This window comes from Crocodylus porosus, unplaced genomic scaffold (assembly GCF_001723895.1).
Source record: "Crocodylus porosus isolate Cpor-Errol unplaced genomic scaffold, CroPor_comp1, whole genome shotgun sequence".
NCBI classification, from domain to species: Eukaryota; Metazoa; Chordata; order Crocodylia; family Crocodylidae; genus Crocodylus; species Crocodylus porosus.
Window position 1 is genome coordinate 239413913 of NW_017728886.1, and position 22133 is coordinate 239436045.

Sequence of the window (22133 nt, forward strand, 5' to 3'; positions counted from 1 at the left end):
TTCAATCTCCTTCTCCCTGTCTGCAAGCCTGACAGTGCTGCAAACCCACAGGGGGGCTGATAAAGCCATTGTGTTATTAGCCCATCAGCAAAACAAAGCCTTTTTCATTAGTTCAAGCTCTTTGTAAACATCTTTTTCCAAGGAAGGAACAGAGGGACACTACCAGCTGCCCTGCTGATTAGCTCCAAAAAGCCTAAGCAGATACTATTCTGTCTGCCTGTCCCAATGAAATTGGAGACACAGACACCTCTCAGCATTAACTAGCATACCACATGCCTAGGGTCCGTGGGGCTGGGGTCTGTGCTGTGGGTGATGGGAGGGAGGGGGAATCCCTGCTTGAGCAGCAAGGGAAGCCAGGCAGGCCCTGATGTGTCTTTAGTCTCCCTAGGAGCTCTGGCTAGGGAGGAGAGGGGCAGGCCCAGCCTGTTCTTTGGAGCAGAGAGCACAGCCTAGCCCCGCCCAGCTGCAAAGTTAAATCAGGAAGGGGTCTAAGATAGACATTGCATAAATCGGTTTGACCCAAATCAGTTAAGTCTGATACTACATTCAACAAGGTTTATCTTAAACCAGTTCCAGCCATTTTGAAATTGGTTTATGTGCACTAAACTTGTGTTCTGTTATAGATTTAAACCAATTTCTGATTACATAAATTGGTTTAATGTGTAATGTCTGTCCCTAGACTTGAGGCAGAAGAAGAGGTAATGTTTTGAGATATTTTATGGAGCAAGCATAAGTGGCAGCATGAAAGTTGATGTTCCAGTCCTGAGTAAGGACAGAAGTTGACTTTTCAGTCCTGAATAAGGTATCATGGAAAAAAATGACTTCAGAGAGGCTGAAACAACAGGGACTATTTAGTTTGAGGCTAAAAAGACTGATGGAGAATTTCATAATGATCTTCAAATACTTTTAAGGGTGGTTATACAGAGAATGTTGACAGACTGCCCCCTGTGAACAAGGAGCAATGGCCAGACACTGCAGGGAAAAAAAAAAAAAAGATTTGGAAGAACTTCTTCACCATGAGCAGGAACATGCATTTCCCTGGGGACAAACAGTAGTGGCACAATATGTGCCACTGCAAATTTATCCCCAGGCAATGCCCATGAACATGTGCTCTGGTGCATGGCACACTGCCCCAGGTGGGGTAGGGGAGACTGAGGCTCCTAGACACCAGGTGGGGTAGGGGAGACTGAGAGCAGCCTAGACCCTTGTAGGACCCTTCCAGACTGTCACACTGGCTCCTTGACTCTTTTGTGCTTCCAGATCCCCATCCTGTGACAGACCTCTCCTGACTTGTGGCTTAGTAAGGCCAACATCCACGTTCTGGTTGTGTACAGATGTAATGCCTGCTGCAGACTCCTGGGCAAGTGATGCCAATCTGGCTGCCTGCCCCTTGTTCCTGACTCTTCCTTGGCTTGTAATTCTACCCAGAGTGACTATCTGTGACCTCACCTTCCTGATCTACTTACTTCTGATTTCCTGTCTCCCACCTCTAACTCCTACTGTTTGCATTCTAGTTGTGCCCCTGATACTATCCCTTTAAGATGCAATAAGCCTTTCTTTTTCCTTTAATGGCATCTTAAATTTAACACTATATAAGTTATGGACCAGATCCTCAGGTGAGAATAAGGCCCTCTATCTTTTTTGTTTTGTTTTGCAAAAACAGTAGAATTCTTTGATACTTTAAACATACATCACTGATTATTGTTCTGGTAAATATCTAAAAAATAACTACATTTGTACTAGGAATAAGTCTTGTCACCCCTGGTGGGGAGTCCTTATTCTTCCATCAGAGTTTTTCTGTAGGGAGCATAAAAGTGGGGTCCCCCAAGGCTCTGTCAAGCACCTACTTTGAACACCTTCAGGAGCAAATTGGATGCTTATCTTGCTGGGATCCTATGACCCCCAGCTGACTTCCTGCCCTTTGCGCGGGGGGTTGGACTTGATGATCTTCCGAGGTCCCTTCCAGCCCTAATGTTTATGAAATCTATGAAAAGGTCACTTGAAAATGCGAACCAAAATATGAGATAGAGGACCTGAAACTGTGGGAGAATTTAATGTCATTCTTACTTGTGTTAATATTCAGAAACTATGCTACTGAGGGCACCGGGGGGCTCATTAATTTAGCTATGGGATATAGACCCTTCCACCACTTAAGTCACCAGTATGGAACTAATTCAGAGGGGTGGCTGTGAAAGTAATCTGAGTCCGGTTCCTAGTGGACAAGTGCCTCTATTATAAAAAGGGCTTATTTCAACTATCATTAATTAACTCCCTTTATGGCCACTTGAGCACAGAGACCAAAAGGTGAATAAGCATGAAGTAGGCATTAGCCTCTAGCCCATGAACTGGTCTCTCCAGGGCATGGTTCTATACTCCTACTTGCTTCCCATCTGCTATCTGTCATCCTAATAAACTATGGACTTACTCTTTTCAGGGATCTGATATAGTGAACCTTATAGTACCGTTACATACACGTCCAAATTATGGAAGAACCCTGGTACCAACAGACAAACTGTATTAAACAAGTCAATTGGTTTAAATATAGAAAAGAAAACGAGGCACCAGGATGTTAAGATCTATGCTGTCAGGAGTCCTAGTATCCTGTAGAGTGCTGTAGAAGATGATTTGTTGCATTCATGTGAACTTTGACTATAGAAAAGACTGAAAATCAGGGGAAAAGATCATCCAAAATTCCTGGTTGAGTGCAGACTGATGTAATATTTGAATTGCTTCAAAGTGTGGCCACATTTTAAAAATGGACGGTTTCAGCCATATATGGACATACAGCTCCCTGTTCTACCCTCAGCAGAAGGTTTTCAAAATCACTTTGGCCACATGCAGGGGGGCATGCTCTCCAGCCTATGGACCTGTGTTGACCTGCAGCCCCACTTCTCCCTCCCCCACAAGGTCATGGGGAGCAGAGCAGATTGTGGCTCTGCAGCCCCTATCTCCCAGGGACTGTGGCTCGACACAACCACAGCCCGTCAGGGGAAGAGGGAATAGATCCAGTGTCAGTGACCACTGTCTTGTCCACTCCAGCTCTGTATTTCTTTTTCCCCTTGGATCTAGGAGACCAGAGACTCCCTCTTCCCTACTAGCCACAGGAGATCCTGTGCCCTCATCTGCTGAAAGCAGGAGATCAGAGGTAGAAAAGTGCAGAAACTGGGGACTACAAAGCAGAAGTCCCATTCCAGGGAATGGAGGGTGCGTGGTCCAGTCTGGGGTTTCCTGACTCTAGTGGGGGAGCATGGAGTCTCAGGTCTTCTAGCACTGTTGGGTCTGGAAGCCAGGGCTGAGAGACTGTGGGACACCTTCACTGCTCAGGATGCCAGGAACATTAACACGCACAGTATACAGAAAGCAGGAGGCGCACATAGGGTTACCATAGAGGTGCAGGAAACTGCTGTAAGTAACAGCTGCAGGTGCATTGTAGGATGCCTGGTTGACTGACCTACCATACACATGTGTTCTAAAATGAAACGATATGGAATAGTGCCTGTTCCCTCCAAGTACATTCTGCCAAAACTGGAGCATTTTATCCTGTCTGCATGTTTGTACGATGACTTTCTTAGTATGTTTCAAACATCTTTGAGAGACCTTTGAAATATTTAAATGTTACCTTTGTCCTCATGCTGTGTTTCCTTTTTCCACATTTTACATAACAATTCTAGGTAAGCTCTAGGTTGTCATGAAATGTAAAACTAACCCAGTAATTTGAAAACATTTGAAAGATTTAGGGACAGCCTGGTCCTGCTCCCTGTATGATTGCATTACAAAGAAGCTTGGAACCTCTTTCCTTAAATTCCATCCATGAGCAGAAGTTGGGCACAGTTTGGAAGGAAAGAGGGCAAGAACTGCTTCTGACTTGTCCAGATCCTTGTGTTAATCACTCTATAGTAATTAGGAGGAAGCAAGGACAGGCTCTGCCTTTACAGCCTGTAGTATGACTACTTCCAAAGTACATCCTGAGTACATGTCCTTGACTCCCATGTTTGGCTGGCATACTTCGCTTGGTTGCACAGCTGCATCTTCAAGGTCCAATTGTATAAGTCATGTGATGAGAAAATGATAGAATAGAGCAGTGAAAATAGGGTGCTAATTGCTATGAAATTCTGTTTAAATCACTGAGGTGAGGGACCAATAGGTGGTCAGGTGTATTGGTTAGGCCACTGAGGGAAGCCAGGGGCTAGGAGCTTAGTCAGGGTTTACCAAATTATCAGCTCCAGAGGAAAATATAGGGGCAGAGTTCAAAACACAGGCCAAGGTCAGGGACTCAGATGCCACATTACCAGATCCAAGGGATGATGCATAAGCTGAAGTCCAATAACAGAGCCAAACAAATGTCAGCAACCAGGAGGATTACCAAAGCAGACCAGGATTAGAACTGTTACCTAGTGTGGAGTCTGCGGCCGCAGCTGGGAGTAAATGGATAGATGGGCCTCCCAACAGCCAATTAGGAAGCCAGTTGGCTAATTAGCTGGGATAGAGCTTATCAACCAAAGAATCAAAGCACATCTGGCTGCCTAACCAATTAACCCAGCCTGGGCTGCCTGGTAAAGTTCCTTCAATTAAACCTATATAAGTATAAGTGAATAATGAAAAGATCACCCAAAAATCATATTAATCATCAAATGTAGTAGCATGTGTTAATCATAGATTTCACAGACATTAGGACTGGAAGGGACCTCGGAAGATCATCGAATCCAGCCCCCCGCCTGAAAGGCAGGAAGTCAGCTGAGGTCATAGGATCCCAGCAAGATAAGCATCCAATTTACTCTTGAATGTGTTCAATATAGGGGCTTGAACCACTTCTGATGGCAGGCCATTCAAGACCTTGGGGGCTTGGACAATAAAGAAGTTCTTCCTTATGTCCAGCCTGAAACGGTCTTGCAGCAGTTTATAACTGTTTGACCTCATCATCCCTTTGGGCACTCTGGTGAACAATCGTTCCCCCAGATCCTGGTGGTCACCCCGATAAATTTATAGGTGGCCATCAGATCACCCCTGAGCCTGCACTTTTCCAGGCTAAAGAGCCTCATAGCTCTCAGTGTCTTATTGTAAGGTCTATTTTCCTGACCTCTGATCATGCACATGGCCCTTCTCTGGACTCTCTCAAGCTTCTCCACATCTTTTTTGAATTGTGGGACTCAAAACTGGATGCAGTACTCCTGCTGCGGCCTCACCAAGGCTAAGTACAAGGGGAGAAGGACATCCTGGGATTTGCATCTATGGATACAAGCCAGAGTTTTGGTCTCTTTACTAGCTGCAGCATCGCATTGCAGGCTCAGGTTCATCTTGTGGTCAATGATGACCCTCAAGTCTCTTTCTTCCATAGTGCTAGCCAGTGTAGTACTGCTGAGCCTATAAGGATGCTGAAGGTTTTTCTTCCCAAGGTGGAGAACCTTGCATTTTTTGGTATTAAAAACCATTAGGTTCTCATCCGCCCATTTGCTGAGCCTGTCCAGGTCAGCCTGGATACCCACCTGTCTTCAGATATGGATGCTTTGCCTCAAAGTTTGGTGTCATCGGTGAACTTGGCGAGTCCACTCCTGACTCCAATGTCCACATCATTGTCGGGGATCACCTTCCCCGGTGGACCTAACAGACGCTGCCTGCCACTTGCCTAGGGTGTCATCAGCTATAATTGGGGTCTCACACGCGTATGTTTCGCCTGCCACAACTTGATATCAATGGAGCTGGTTCAGATGTCTCAGCGTGTAGTCCAATTATGAGTCTCCCTGGCATCTTACGAGGTCCCGAGTTTCTGAGGGCTCTGCCACCCCTACACCCTCACCCATTCCACCAGGTGGTGGCCAACCAGTTGGTCCGGCCACGTATCCTCAGTTCCTCCCAGATAATCCACAAAAGAAAGGTCAATCAAAACAAACAAGACAACCAAGGAGGGTCCCCTGATCTGTGTAGCTGCTCCGTCTGTCTGCAGCTGCCTTCCAACTCAAGCTTGACCTTCGAGGGGCCAAGCACCCCTTTGTTGGCTCTTGGAGAGCCCCCTTGTAGGGCTTGACGAGATTCCTTTTTTAACAACTTGAACTGTGCCCCTATTACAGGGACTACGGTACCGAAAGTCAATGGTGCCCCTCTATTAGGTTTATTATGGTACCCTTCTTCTGCTGGGCTCACCAAGCTCCCGGCCGGTAAATAAACAGTTCTACTCCCTGCAGGGGCCAGTAAACTTGGTTCCAAAATCCCACTGGGGTTTAGCTCTCTGCCAGAGGTTCCTACCACCTCTCAACGTTGCTTTCAGTGTTCCCTGCAGCGTGCGCCAGCCTGCTCCACCTCCTCCTCCTCCTCTTTCCAGTTCTGCGTTGCTGCCGCTTTCCGGTCCTGGCCTCTCCTTTATACTGGCGGGGGAAATATCGGCCCCTCCCTTCCCAACACACCTGGGTAAGGGGAATTTCTGCTGGGCTGCTTGGGGCTGCGGACTTGGGGCCGCTGACCCTCTGCTTAGCCCGGGAGCCTTGGAGCCTGCTGGCTCCTTCTCTCTCTCACAATCATTAATGAGGATGTTGAACAATATGGGTCCAAGGACAGAGCCTTGGGGGACCCCACTGGTCACAGGGCACCATGAGATTGACTTCCATCAATTACCACCCTCTGGGTCTGACCACGGAGCCAATTCCCCAGTGAGCGGATTGTGGTGGATTCAAGGCCACAGGTGGCCAGTTTTGCCAAGAGGTGATCATGGGATACCAGATCGAAGACTTTTTTGAAGTCAAGATGTACAACATCTCTCTCTTCTCCCTCATCCAGGTGATAGGTCACCTGGTCATAAAAAGGAAATGAGATTGGTCAAGCAAGGCCTACCCGCAACAAACTCATGTTGGCTATCCCTTAGGATGTTGGTGTTGGCCAGTCCATTAAGATTGGCCTCGTTAATAAACTTTTCTAAGATCTTCCTCAGGATAGAAGTCAGGCTGATGGGCCTATAGTTTGCTGGATCGACTTTCCTGCTGTGATCACTGGAGTCTTACGTGTCGCACAGCCTGTTGGGAGTGTAATCCCTCCCCTCAAATTGCCTGCCATGACTTCAATGTTAAGCTATCACGGGAGGGGTTCGGTGGAGGTCTCCCTGGGGCCTCCTGACCGACAGTACTCACAATCTCTTAGCACGATGTTCCACGGGGCTCCACCTCCCCTATACCCCGTCCTCTCACCAACCAGATGGCGCTTGTGTAGTGGTGATTCCAGCCCTGTGGAGTTGCCCACAGCTGGCTTTGGGTGGGGTCTCCTGTCGGAGTGGACTCAGTTGGTTCTCATCCCTCCACCCTTAAAGCTTGGCCTGACTTCTCTAATCTCTTTCCCGTTTTGGGGGTTTTTTTCCCTCTCTTTTTTTTTTTTTAGAAAAAATACTCCCCTGAGGAGTAGAGGGCTGTGGAGCTGCCTCCTTCACCACAGCCTCTTCCAGGGGGCTCAAATGCCTCCTCAGCCTTGCTCCGTACCAGGAACTTAGATGCCTCTCTTGGCTTGCCTTCAGCAGGGAGCTGGATGGCTTCCCCAGCTCCACCTCCTGCAGGGGGCTCGAAGGTTTCCCCGGTCCTGCTCACGGCGCTGTGCTGGCTGTGCCACTCCTCCTCCACAAAGGAGCCTCAGCACGTGGATTGTGCTGCCCACCAACTCTCTCTCCGTTTAGCTCCTCCACCCCACAGGTTCCAGCGGGGCTTTTAAACTCTCCTGCAGCAGCCGGTATGGCTGCTGCGATTGGTCCACCTGTTCCCCACCCAGGAAACAGCTGATTAAACAGCCAGCATAACACCAGCTTGTGCAGCCGTGGCCGTGCTCCCAGCTCCTGCTCTGGCTGCACAGCAAGAGGTAAGTTACCCCTGTGGTGGGGGGTCTGTTTCGGGGTTTGGGGGCCTGCAGGGAGAACCCTCACCTCTGCGGGGACCTGTGATGACATCTCGCCACCACACCTCCCTTTCTTGAAGACAGGCATCACGTTGGCCTTCTTCCAGTCTTCGGGCATTTCACTAGAGCGCCAGGAGTTCTCAAAGATCCGTGCCAGAGGCTGGGCTATGATGCTCGCCAGCTCCTTGAGTACCCTGGAGTGTAGATTGTCAGGGCCAATCATCACATGCCATGGTAGCAGTCCAAAAAGTGTTATATATTTATAATAGAAGCAAGCAGGAATCATTGAAAATCTAGCAATGTGTTTACAGAGATGAGCGTAACCTTTCAGACAAGCACACAGCCATACCTTGCTTACTGAGCTTCTTTGGCTCAAGGACATTTTGCTGGCAGCTTAAATTGTGTGCTCTTTATTTTGAGGTCATTCTTGTTAACATATGGAATTCATGCAGGGTGTGGAATTGCAGCTATAAATCAAGTTGACAACTCACTTGGTGACTGATTCATCTTGGAATAGCATTTCTAGGTGCTTGTTGAGTTCAGCAAGCCATTTGCCTGAAGTCTTTTATAGTTTGGTGTTTTTCTCAAAAACAGATGAGATACAGATCCTGTATTTTTGACATTGCCAAGCTCCCCATCAATAGTTTTATCTGTCAATTTTGCAAGTACAAAGATGCAAATATTAACATAAATGTGCCTATTTTGCTAATAAAATGTGCCTTTTGAGACTGTATACCCCTTGTGTAGAATTGCACAGTCTGAAAGGAGATTACTCGTCTGGATCTCAGATTGCATTAGCATACCTAGATTCATAGTTCTGCCTCACCTTGCCTGCTCTGACTGGTACTCAGTTAATTGCACAGTATTTTAGGTGTGGATTTGGCTTTTTCATTTTGACTTTCATAGCTACAGCCTACCACTGAAACATGAAAACATAGGCTGCCTATACATGTGCTCATTCACATTTTCATCAGAACGCTGCAGTGTCACCTCACCATCATGTGTATTAAGCCCCACATATTTTAAAATGTGTGCAAGGGCACTTTATCTAAACCTCGTTGAACAAGCTTTAGATAAAGCATCCTGTGGCCATTTTAAGGTGTGCAGGAGCTTAATGCACGTGACAGTGAGTAGTTTTTATTAAAGCAGCTATCTGAGAACTGCTCTATTTAGGATGCTCCGCCCCCCAACCTCCAAGCATGTGCATAGGCAACCATAATGCTCCTAACAGCAGGGATTTTCTCAGGGGCCGAGAGCTTTTTCATAGCTAGCCCTGTTAATTATATGGTAACAACAGTATATTTCTCACATAAAATTAACTACTGTTATATGAATCAAACTGTATCATTTTATATTTTTATGGCCATAATAGATTATAATCTGTCATTGGAAATTTTACAATCCAATTCCTTTTTTATTGTGTAACTTTAAAAGAACATTATGTTTACCTGTACTAATGAGTTACATTATTTACATACTTGTTAATAATTTAATTTCAGGGTGTGGAAATGGAAATGTTTCGATTATTGCTTCAGGAATAGAGAAGTATGGGGGGGAAAGGGGGAATCAGGATGAAATATTTGACACAATATTTTTTCATCACTTTAACATATATCCTTCCATAGTTTTTAACTAATGATAGAACTATGAATTTCACTATCTGGTTGCCTGACGGTTAGAGCACCACACTGAAATACTTCAAAGATTTTTCTCCATTAAATAATTGTAGTAAAGAATGAATTTACTAGATCATATAACAAGCAGAACAAGAAAAACAAACATGGCTCCTCAAAATGAAATGACACAGCAAAATCAAGAAGCCCTTTCTTTTTCCAGAAAACTGGTAGTTTGAGAGTAAACATTTTTAGGTGACTTGGTTTATGTCAGGCATGGCTAATCTGTGACACAAGTTCCATACATGGCACGGGTAGCCTCCATGAATGGCATGTGACAGACCAGAAAGGGGACATGTACATATAGAGCAGGAAGTAAAAGGTGGAGCAGGAGATCAGAAGGGAGCACATAGTATGGAGCAGAAAGCAGACATCCAGCTCAGGCAGAGGAGTGGGATCAGAGTGGCACTCAGAGATGGTGCAGGGCTAATTTGTGGCATGCCTGCCAAAAGGTTGGTCCCTGCTGTTTTATATGTATGCTTACAATAGTAGGGGAATGGATTCAATGGACCAGGAAGTTGCTTCCAAATATTTATTCTTCAGTGACATCAAAATCGGTCATTTAGGTGATCAATTTGTTTCACAGTTTCATCGTTGTTAGGGTCGGAAGGGACCTCAACAGATCATGGAGTCCGACCCCCTACCCTAGGCAGGAAAGCACACCAAAGTCAGACAACCCCAGCTAGATGCTTGTCCAGTCTTCTCTTGAAGACCCTTAAGGTAGGGGAGAGCACTGCCTCCTTTGGAAGCCCATTCCAGATTCTGGCAACCCTTACCATAAAGAAGTTCTTCCTGATGTCCAACCTAAATCTGCTCTCTGACAGTTTGTGGCCACTGTTCCTAGTTATTCCAAGGGATGCCCTGGTAAACAGAGCATCTCCAATATTTTGCTGCTCCTCTGGACCCTCTCAAGGTTGTCCGCAACCCTCTTGAAGTGTGGCATCTAGAACTGGATACAATACTCAAACTGCGGCCTGACCAATCAGTGCTGCCTAGAGGGGAAGTATCACCTCCCCGGACCTGTTCATGGTGCATCTGGTAATGCATGATAGAGCATGGTTAGCTATACTGATCACTTCATCACATTGATGGCTCATATTCATCTCGGAGTTAACTATCACTCCGAGATCCCTTTTGGCTTCTGTGCTGCTGAGAAGGTCATCCCTTAGCCTATAGGTGTGTTGGTGCATCCTTCTGCCTAGATGCAACACTTTGCACTTGTTTTTGCTGAACTGCATCCTATTCTTTACTGTCTACTTTTCCAACTTATCCAGGTCTGCCTGGATTTAATTCCTTCCCACTAGCATGTTAACTTTGCCCCGTAATTTGGTATCATCTGCAAACTTGGACAGGGTGCTCTCCACACCCTTGTCCAAGTCACTGATGAAGACATTGTATAGCCCAGGTCCAAGAACTGAGCCTTGGGGAACCCCACTGCCCGCATGTTTCCAGGTTGATACTGACCCGTCCACCGCCACTCTCTGGGGGTGACCCTTAAGCCAATTTGCCATCCACCTAACTGTGTAATCATATATGTCACAGCTGCTCAGTTTGTTTATGAGAATAGGATAAGATACTATATTGAAGACCTTCTTAAAATCCAAGTAGATAATGTCTGCCTCAACTCCTGCATCTAAACATTTTGTGATTTGGTCATAAAAAGAAACAAAGTTATTCAGATAGGATCTACCTGCTATGAACCCATGCTGGTTACCCATGAGCATTATTTTTCCTGCTGGGCTCCCACAAATGTGATCCTTGATAATTTTTTCAAAGGTTTGCCCAAGGATAGAGGTGAGACTAACTGGCCTATAATTACCTGGATCCTCCTTCCTCCCCTTCTTGAAAATAGGGACCACATTGGCCCTTTTTCAGTCTTCTAGGACCAGACCTGGGCACCATGAGTGCTCAAATAGCTGTGCCACTGGCTGTACTATGACACTGGCCAATTCCTGCAGCACCCTTAGATGAAGATCATCTGGGCCAGCTGATTTAAAGACATTCAGCCCCTCCAAGTGTCCTTTTACTAGGTTGATGCGGACTATTGTGGGGCCTTAGGAATATGTGTGCTGGGCAGAGGCTTGCACTGGCTGCACCATGACCTCTGCCTATTCAGTGGCAGGAGGCACAACATGGCATCGTCCGGCTCCTGAATTAAAGGCAGCAGAGCACAGAGCTCCAACCTGCAGTGGGCAGCCCACCTCTGCCCTGCACACAAATCTGGGGGGCATCTCTCCTAGGGGTGCACACAGTGGCTGGGATCCACTGCCCCCTTTGCCCCTCTGGACAAGCCACCCACGGTTCCATCCCACAACCTGCCCTGGCACCAGGGTCCCATTCGTCCTGGCCCCTGCCCCGCTCTATTCCTCACCATGGGTGCCTCGATCGATTCCCCCCAGGCCCTTCCCTTCCCCCTCCCCTCCACAGACTAACATGCTTGACACTGCTCTGCATGCTACCGAGCTGCATTCCTGGTTGCATGCACACTGCAGCTGTGTGCCTGCATGCAGCGTCCCAATATGGCACCAATATATCAGTGCATCTCTAGTGTGTGTGTCCCATACCATGGCTGCCCTGCGGCTCCTCTGCACTGCCACTCTTGCCCCACTGGGCAGCCCAGAGGCAGTGGTGACAGTGGCAGAGAGAAGCCTGGGCACAGAGTCCAAAACCACATGCACGATTAATGTGTTCAAAACATAAATGTGTTAATTGGTTCTTGTGTTAATCATGCACATTAACAGCAGTTAATTGAGAGCCCTAGTGCCAATGTTTTGAATGGGAGTGCATCCATGATACCTTCCATTTGTTGCTTTAGCGTAATAAGGAGCTTGTGAAGAACACTTGCTTAGGAAAACAATTCCAGTTGAGTTGACTCTAGTGTTAAGATTGTCAAGATTTACTTAATGTTTTTTGGTGGCAGATAACAAGACTTGGTTGAGTTTAGAATAAAATTCTTTTGTTTTGTCATCTGTATCAAGGGTTGAGGCATGTGCAGTGATGATTATTGGATGTTGTTTGTAGATCAAATGAAGACAAAGGATCATGAGATGCTTATTGATGCCAGCCAGACAATCTGAGTAATAATCTTGGTTTTGCTAGCAAACCATTGCCATGGGTATGTCCAACTCTTCTGGGTTTTCCTTTCCAAAGAAAAAAGGGTGTAGCCACCACACTGTTCTGTGAGCTGTCCTTTTCTTGCATGTCTGGTAATACTGAGTACAGCAATATTGGGCACTTTTACATGTGCTCTGGGGATGGAGGGGAGCGCTTTAATTAAAGTGGCCCCAGTGTCTCATATCAGCAACCTCGCACTTCAAAATGGCAGCAGGAATGCTTTAATGGAAGCTTTTCAAAAGTGCTTTAATTAAAGCACCCCCATCACCATTTTGAAGCATGGGGACACTGATGCACAAGACATGGATGCTGGCTGGATTGAACTAATTATCACACTGCAGCAGACTTGTTTGACACCAAACTTTGGGGCAAAGCATTCACGCCAGAAGACAGGCGGGTGATCCAGGCTGACCTGGACAGGCTCAGCAAATGGGCAGACGAGAACCTGATGGTGTTTAACACTGAAAAATGCAGCATCCTTATAGGGTCAGCAGTGCTACGCTGGCTAGCACTATGGAAGAAAGAGACTTGGGGATCATCATTGACCGCAAGATGAACCTGAGCCTGCATTGCGATGCTGCAGCTAGTAAAGCGACCAAAACGCTGGCTTGCATCTATAGATGCTTTTCAAACCAATCCCAGGATGTCCTTCTCCCCTTGTACTCGGCCTTGGTGAGGCTGCAGCTGGAGTACTGCGTCCAGTTTTGGGCTCCACAATTCAAAAAGGATGTGGAGAAGCTTGAGAGAGTCCAGAGAAGAGCCACGCGCATGATCAGAGGTCAGGAAAACAGACCTTACGATGACAGGCTGAGAGCCACGGGACTCTTTAGCCTGGAAAAGCGCAGGCTCAGGGGTGATCTGATGGCCACCTATAAGTTTATCAGGGGTGACCACCAGGATCTGGGGAAACGTTTGTTCACCGGAGTGCCCCAAGGGATGACTAGGTCGAACGGTCATAAACTACTACAAGACTGTTTCAGGCTGGACATAAGGAAGAATTTCTTTACTGTCCAAGCCCCCAAGGTCTGGAACAGCCTGCCTGCCTATGACACCAGCTGACTTCCTGCCCTTTGGGCGGGGGGCTGGACTTGATGATTTTCTGAGGTCCCTTCCGGCCCTAATGTCTGTGAAATCTATGAACTTAGTCTACTCTGACTCGCTGTAATTATAGTACATCAGAGCAGCTTGCCATCATGTATGTCTACAGGCACCCATCCACATAAAATTGTTCAAGTTCTGTGGCCACGAGTGCTGTCCTTTGCTCCATTTGATCACTGTTAGGGTGGTACAGATTCAGGTAGGCTGTAGTTAATTCCCACAGCTAGAAAGATTTGCTAAACCTTCCTTTTGTTAATGAATAATTTGTTCTTTGAACCTTTATTTCTACCCAGTCACTTTTTTATTCTCTTTGGCTACCGCCTTCTTTCCTCAGATCTGAAGTTTTTGAAAATTGTTAGGAAGGAATAACCAGGAGGGTACCAACTTCTTATAGCAACAGTTTATTAAAATGAATACTTCTGATATTTGGTTTTCCCAGAAGAATCTCTTGAACATCTAGCACTTCAATGGTTTGTTTTGGAAATACTAATCCACCAAATAACAAAAAGTTCTGAAAGGGGCATAGACCAGCTCACTCCAGAAGGTTGCAATTCGGCAAAGAGGACAGATGCAAAATTTAGATGTTGGCACGTAAGTACTTTGGTTTATAATAAATTGACATTTCTCATGTATGCAACGTTTGTGTAATGGGACTAGTTAAAAAATATAAGGGAGAAAACTTTAATACTTCTATATAAAAACATTAAGCATTGCAAGTTTCAGTTTTCTTCTGAAATATGCTCAGCTAAATGAGAATATTGTACTGAAACCTTCAAAGTAGGACATGAAGATCTTGTGTAGCCCCTTTGCACAGGAATGAAGTTCTAATGTTGTAATGTGAAGTTGAAACCATGATAACAATGATGTTTGTGATAAAACTCCTGTTGACTTGGAAGAGACCAGGGATTCGGATTTTAAAACTCGATCCTGTTTTCATCAAAGTAACCAGGAGTTGCGCTGCTGGTGAGAATGGGTCTCTAATGGTTCCTTGCCAGTCACTATAAAGATAACTGTAGCAATTATAACTTTAGGTAGAAAATGTAGCTGATCAGATGTATTTTAAAGTGATAATGATATGTGTCTATATAAATAGCCTTGGTAACAAAGAATGAGAACAATCCGTTCTTCCCCAGGAAATAAGCTGTGATACATAGGAACAGATTTCTTACTGAGATAAATGTTTCCTGATGTATCGGCTGTTTACTAAGGACTAATTAGACAAAGTTTGTTGGCGTTTATGGAATTATGGATTTTCCTTCCTTCTAGTTTCAGAAAGCAAACATGCTTTTGCTTCATTTTTTAATAATCTAGTTTTTATGAATTGCTAATTTAAAATGCCTTTACTCATATTTGTTTACACAGTGAATACAAGAGACAGAAACCCTTATTAAGTCTACATTTAGGCATCTGAATGTCTATATATACAGGCAGTGTTGCCTTGACAGAAATTTAGTTTGTATAGTTTTGGTACTTAGTATGGACTGTGTACAAAATATGTGAAAGGTAGGTATCTACAAAGAGTGATTCAGAAAATCCCTAGACACTCAAAGCCAGCCAATAGAAAAGACTAAATGCATGGGCTTGTCTGATTTTCTACCTTTCTTCAAGTGCCAGAGCATAAGCAGCTTATTCAGGCTGAACATTAGGGACCTCAAGGATTATTATAGACAGGACAGAGATGGTCTTTTCTCTGTGGTACTAGGGTACAGGACTAGATGCAACTGCATCAAGCTGCAGCAGTGGAAATTGAGAAGATTAGGGGGAACTTTCTGACTATGAGGGTATGATCTGGCATTAGAACTACGTAGAGACATTGTGGAAGCTCCATGCTTGGAAACTTTGAAAAGCAAGTTGAACAGACAGCTGGCCAGGATGGTTTAGTTGGGATGATCCTGCTGTGAGCACAGGGTTGAACAGGACGCCAACCAGGATGCCTTCCAGCCCTACTGATCATATGACCTCCACTCACTTTCAGTCCACTGCACCTAGTCCTGCCTCTGAGGAAAGGGGTCTTATTGACTGGCTGCTTTCATCCCAGGACTCTAGTGATTGGAGCACTCAGCTGTGTTTTAAGTCCTCCTTATCCTGAGAAGATTTGAGCTCTCATTTTTCACTTGCCAAGAAAATGCCTTAACCATTGGGTCTATAGAATAGGCTGTGAAGGCACTCTTCTCCTTCCTTTTGAACCCGGGTTACTTGACAGCTAAGAGTACAAAAGTCATGGGAGAGTCAGAGAGAGAGAGAGCAAGCAAGGGGGAAAATGCCTTTGTAGCCTCATTGCTAATAGATTCCTCTGGCAGAAGGGAGTTGTGTGCTCCAGTCCTCTGAACCGTGTTTTATTTTGCTTGTTTGTTTTCTAAAAATCAAGTAGTGCAAAAAAACAGTGCTAGAAGTAAGTACAAGGGAGCCTGCCTCCACGTGTCTCTATCCTCCTGGCTATGGCACTTCCATAGAAGGAGGAAATCCTGGTTTCTGGTTCTTGCTGCTAGGGTTATTTCTGTATTTTAACCAATGCCTATCTAATCTACAATGCATAAAGTGTTTTGGGAACAGAGAAAAGGGAGCTTGATTCTCTAATCTATTGATAGAGTAAGTCCTAGATTCCAGTCCCTGCTGCTAGGATCTGGGCGCAAAAAGACTTCACCTTTGTTCTGCCATAATAATTTTTATATTCAAAGAGAAAGCAAACAGATACCTATACCATTTGTAGCATCACAAATGCCCAAATTTGTGGTCACAGCAAAGGTAAAAATTCCTGCTGCTTTTTTGTAGTAGGTTTCTGTTAGCTTTATGGCAGGAGAGCTCAGGCAGCCCAAAGCTGTCAGTATTGTTCAGCCGCCCCAGACAGTCATGTGGCTCAAGGGATATAATACTGCATGGAAAGTCCTGGAGAATGCAGGATCGGGCCTCTCAAGCCCTGGGAGCACCTACACAGCTTTCCTGTTTTAGAGACACACAGGAGGCAATTTCCAGGGCACATCTCTCTAAGTGGGAAACACATCCCCCATCGTCCCACAGGATCGGGCCCCTGGCCAATGCAGTACAGTGGGTAACGTGCTTTGCTCAATGAAGTGAATCAGCAGTGCTGGGACACGTTTTGCCACAGCTGATCTGCTTCATTTGGTGATGTCTGTTTTATATCCTGAGTTCCTTATATCCTGTGGGTCATCCAGTAGCTGCCAGGAGGAAATTCAGATGCTGAACCTTGTGAACTTTAAGCCTGAACAAAGTCCAGACTTTGCTCCTTGTTTTGAGTCTTCTAGGACCCACATCTAAGAACTGAGACCTGTTAGTCCAAATGCTTGATTTTGTGCTAAGAAAACTTAGAGAGACTGAAGAACTTAGCATGCTTTGTTTGCAGTTTTCCCAACTTGAATACATTCCTGCATGTATTGTTTAATACAGGGTGTAAAACATCCAGCCTGTGGGCTGGATCTGCCCTTTGCATGTCAGCCGTCCAGCCTGTGGGGCTTTTTGGTGTCAGGGGGCAAAATCTACATATGTGCTGGACTCTGCAGTTGTTACTGCACAGCCATTTAGTACTTGCTTAAGCAAGTACTGCGTGACTGCACAGTAACCAACGTTGGTTCCAGCGCTACACAGATTGTTTCCAGGGCTAATGCGTAGTGTCAGTGTCTTGTTTTATGCCTGCCAGCACTACGTCGCTGTAGCAATGAGCTATGGTGGCGCAGCTCATCACTACGGCAACGTAGCATCTCGTGTAGTCGTGCCCGGGGAGGCTGGGCTGGCTGCAGAGGAGTTTGTTCCTTTTAGAGAAGCCAAGGAGATTAAGAGACAGTTCCCAGGAATTCAAACTAGCTGGCAGCCCATATTCCCTGCCAGCATTCAGGGAGTTAATGGTGCTGCCATCATTGTTTCCCCCACTTTTCCTGCTGCTAAATTTATCATTATCGATCACTGCTGGTGGTGCAAATCAGCAGTAGTCAGCAACAGAGGTGAGCGGCATTGATGTTGGCAGGGAATATGGGAATATATCTCGCCAACTGATTTTGAGTTGGACCTTCCTAGTTTAATACGTATTTCTACAGTGAATTCCTTTTCAAGAATTGTGATCGCAAATATAAATCTTGTGTAAGTCGCAGTAGCTGCATTTGCTTACAACAAGTGAGAATTTGCCCGGGGTGGGTAGGGGTGGTAGGCCAGTTTTATATTCAAAATAAAGTTTCTTGACCCTGCTCTCTCATCATTGACTGACCTCTTAGCCCCCTGGCAGATGTTATATGTATGGCACAATTAATACATGAATTGAAATATGCCACACATGTAAGTAATTTATGGTGCAGTAAAATGACAAGTCAGCCATAAAGATGTTCCACCTGTGCTGTGGAACATCTTGGTGGCTGGGTTGTATTGCACTTTCACTTGAAATGTGGCATGAACATGCTGGAGCTCATGCTGAGATCAGGGAGCCCTTCCCCATGCTCATCAGCAACTGAGCTGCATGAATGCTGTTTGAACATGGCAGTGGGAGCCCAAGACGGGGATGTCTTCCCAGATATGGGGTTCTCTCCCCTCTTCCTCTCAAAGGACAGGTGATGGCTGTTTTCTGCACTGGGGGACTTCCGTCTGCACAGTTGACTGTCCAGGATGCAGCTGCTCCCTGTCCCTTAAAAGCCAAGCTGCACAGCCCTCAGCCATGCAACTTTAAATGTTATGGTACAAGGGATTGTTGTTATGGCTTACCCCTGCGAGGTCAGGTAGGGAGCAGCTGCTGGCCCCAGACCATTTCCCCAGTGCCTGGCTGCTTATTGAACCTTTAAAGTTCCAGGTGCAAGGGGACCTCTGGATCAAAGATTAGGTTTCCAATCCAGGGCTTCTCCTCCCTAGCAAGATGCACAAAAGGATCTGATCTCAGATCCCCAAAATCTCCTGCCCTGTCATGCATGTCTGGTATGGCAAGATGCACAATTTTTGGATCCAGGATCAGATCAAATTGTGCAATTAAATTAACATCTGCCAGGGCCCTTATCAAAAATTTATTGTGTTGGGGGTAGTCATGGGGTGGGTATTTTCCTTGTAATTTCTGGTTTTAATTCAGGACTGGTTGGTTTGTGTCTGTAAGATTTCAATCTCAACTGAACACATTCAAGAGGTATAATTAAACATCCAGACCTTCTTTCAAACTCCTGAACTCAAGTTAGTTTGCTATAATCAGTAGTGATTTTGTACCCTAGGTAATCCAAACCTTTCTTAGAGTGCAAGAAGTTTTGGGAAGAGAGAGAGGTATATGTTTGTTTTAAAACACATTTTAAATACAGAAGTCTTCTTTTCTCTTTAATCACTATTTGAATGACTCCTTTTTGGAAGCTAAGAAAGGCCTGACTTTTACTTTAAAAAGATTAAATATTTTTTTCCAGGACAGAGTAAGTAAATACTTGGGATACAATTGAAATATGCATTGGTCAGTTGTACAGCATGGTAAACAGTACGTCTTTTCTATACTTTGCATATTGCTGCCCCCTGCTGCCTTCTATTAGTCTAAATTGTATTTCATACTTTGCAGCACAGGTTGACATTTATGTTGTCCTTGTAGATGTATTTTAAAACTATTAGATTTGAGAACTTTCAATATGTACATCCAAGTAAAAAGGTTTCAGTTATTGTTCTCTGAAACACAAGCTATGTTTGTTTGTTTTTCATTGTGAAAAAGTAATGTTATTTCAGTGGCTTTGTTAAACTGTCATTGTTTTTAACTTTAGGAAAACTAGTCAGGCATTTTTTTTTAACTTGCTGTTTGGCATGTCAGTTTCTAGGTTCGGTTTAGAATGGAGTTGATGTAGTCATTTTCCTAATATTGTCCATAGGGCTGTGCTTTGCAAAGTGTCCCAAAGAATTTGGTGAAATGCTGTAATGGGCAAATGTGTCACAGTCTGAGGCAGTACAAAAAGAAGTCATTGAAAATTTAACTTCTTTGAAACCATACTATGCCAAAACATTTCCACTTGTGTGCTGTAGCTGCAGCTGAGAGGGACAAACTATTGTGGTTTTGTTGGTTTCTCAAATGAATCTTCCTGTTTCTGCAAATGGGAACAAAGGAAAATAGGACTGGAAGAAATGGCTTGGGCTGCTGAGTCAGAACACTTCTGTGTACAGTTATATTCAGGCCCGTTGACTTTTGATCTCATTTGTGGAGAGATTGTCCATATCTGTCACAAGCTTCATCTTCACCTATTGGTGAAAAAAAAGTATACTTAAACCACAGAATAAACTAAAAAAATTGGGCAATCCTTCTGTACAAAATTGTGGAGTTTTTACTGTGACATCAAACACAAAGTGAGGTTGATCTTGCCTAGCTATTTCACAGTATAACTAAATGTGCCTTGTCACTGCCATTTTTTTAATGACAAAGACAACTACCCCATATTTCTTATCTTGCTGTAGACAATCATTATAATTTTTGTGTTGAAAACTGAGCTAATTGCTGCTTCAGATTCTTAGGTGGCTCCCATTTTTACTTGCCCAGCCGTATTGCTTGATGACCTTTCTCTTACTCTGATTCTTGAAACTCATACTGCTTTGATAATTGCTTTCTCCCTTTTTTGGGAAGTGTGGGTGTGAGAGATTCCTGTTCTTGCTGCACCTCAGCCTCCTCCATCTCCAGCTCAGTAAGAGAGCTCCGCAGCTCTCGCTTTTGGCTCTGATTGGCGTCTCCGAGGTCCTGGCTTCTCTCTCGTGCTGGGCGTGCTTCCCCTAGACACGCTCCCGCATCTGTGGCTGTGGTCCTGTCCCCATCCCTCAGGCTGTTACATGAATTTAGGTTAAAGGACTTGCATTTTGCAGTTGCCAGTCATAAAGCAGTCGCAGTTTTTGTTTACAAAGTCCTATTAGTATCTGTACTAATCCTTCCTTCTCTAGTCAGCTATCAGATGGTTTTAGATTTCTTCCTGTCTCCCTGACTTGGATTATACAGGCAGTTTGAAATCACTTCTAATTATTGTCATTTTGTAAATTGGTTTATTCATCTTAGGGATTTTTAAATCTGTTGCTCTCATCTTTGATTGTTAGACATACACTTGCTTTTAAAACCCTGGAGAAGCTTGAATGCTAGTCTTTCCCTTGCTATTTCAACTGTTTTGATGGCTTGTCCCGTCACACTCGGTGTTTATTCCTTTGTTTATGTCCTATTACTGTTGTGACTGACTGCCTGATTCCTTGGAACTGCCTCCTGGATTATATGATGATTCCTTTCATACTGCTTTGATGCATTTCCTTTAAGACCTTGCTATTGGGATTTTTATTGTTGCTGTCATTTAAAAAACTTTTTTTTTTTTTTTACTGATAATCTTTTACTATATTACAAAATACAAGGAGGTATAAGTGACAGATTTCTGTTTAACATATTTAAAAAAGAAATGTACTCAGGCCAGTAAAATAAATACATTAAATAAACTGTTATATATTACTGCTCAGATTTTATTGCTCTTTAGCGGAATACAGAGGTAGCAGCTTAAGCTGAAATAAAAAAGGTAGTGAGGAAAGAAGAGAATAGAGAAACGGCAGAGGAAAAAGGGGATCACTGAAATATGACTATTTTGAGAGACTACCTGGGGTGATTAACTGCGTTACTTGTCAGGTAAGGATTTGGGGGTAAGAAATCTTGAAAAAGTTTTGTACAGGGGTAGAAGAAATCTTCTTGTTTGTGGATTTTCAAGTTGGTAACATTATTTCAGTGATTGGATTGTCATAAGCCTGTGATCCCTTGAAGCAAATAGAGCTTGGTCTTTCCTGATGATCTTAATATTTTCAAGAATATCATGTCTGTTAAAATTAATCTTCCAATAGATAGATAGATATAGTGGGATAGAAATATCTTCATGTAACTCTAATAAATGACATGACTGGAAGAATTCAAGACCTGGATTGGAGAGTTCTTAGGCGTGGGTAATTGTGCCATGAAACCCTAATAGCTATTTGTGTAGAATACAGTTTAGTTCTATCCTTGAAGCCTCTTAAAGATAACTGGGTAAAAATGCTTTGTTAAAGGGAAATTTTAAAATAAAAGGCTTAGTTCCACACAGACCTTTAGAAGGGGAGTTACAGCTCTACCTAGAGACCAGCAGTACCACTCTAGGAAATAATAGTGTGAGTGAGGGTAAGGAAGCTGGCTCAGAACCAAGAAGGGAGGTAAGGGAATGCCTAGGCCTGTTCGCTTAATAGGGCATTTTTTGTTTATAGTCAGGTCTCAATATAGTTTCTAGGGTTGGAAGGGACCTGAGTAGCTCATCTAGTCGAACCCCGTGCCATGGCAGGAAAGATTACTGCGGTCAAACGACCCCAGCAAGGTGTACATCTAACCTCCTCTTAAAGACCCCCAGGGTAGGAGCCAGCACCACTTCTCTTGGAAGTTGGTTCCAGACCCTAGCC

At 44.6% G+C, this 22133-nt stretch overlaps 1 protein-coding gene across 4 annotated transcripts in view; it reads left to right on the forward strand.

The window, feature by feature from the left end:
* The window catches only part of OXR1 (oxidation resistance 1), a 414124-nt gene that overhangs the window by 224669 nt on the left and 167322 nt on the right, over positions 1–22133 (forward strand). Inside the window, exon 1 of one of the 4 annotated variants that reach the window (XM_019551810.1) lies at positions 14077–14339. The exons of the other annotated variants lie outside the window; for them this stretch is intronic. Coding sequence (XP_019407355.1) covers positions 14330–14339 — 10 coding nt within the window. The 5' untranslated portion in view covers positions 14077–14329. Of the gene's footprint in view, positions 1–14076; positions 14340–22133 lie in introns of those variants that run through there. 4 annotated transcript variants of the gene reach the window in all.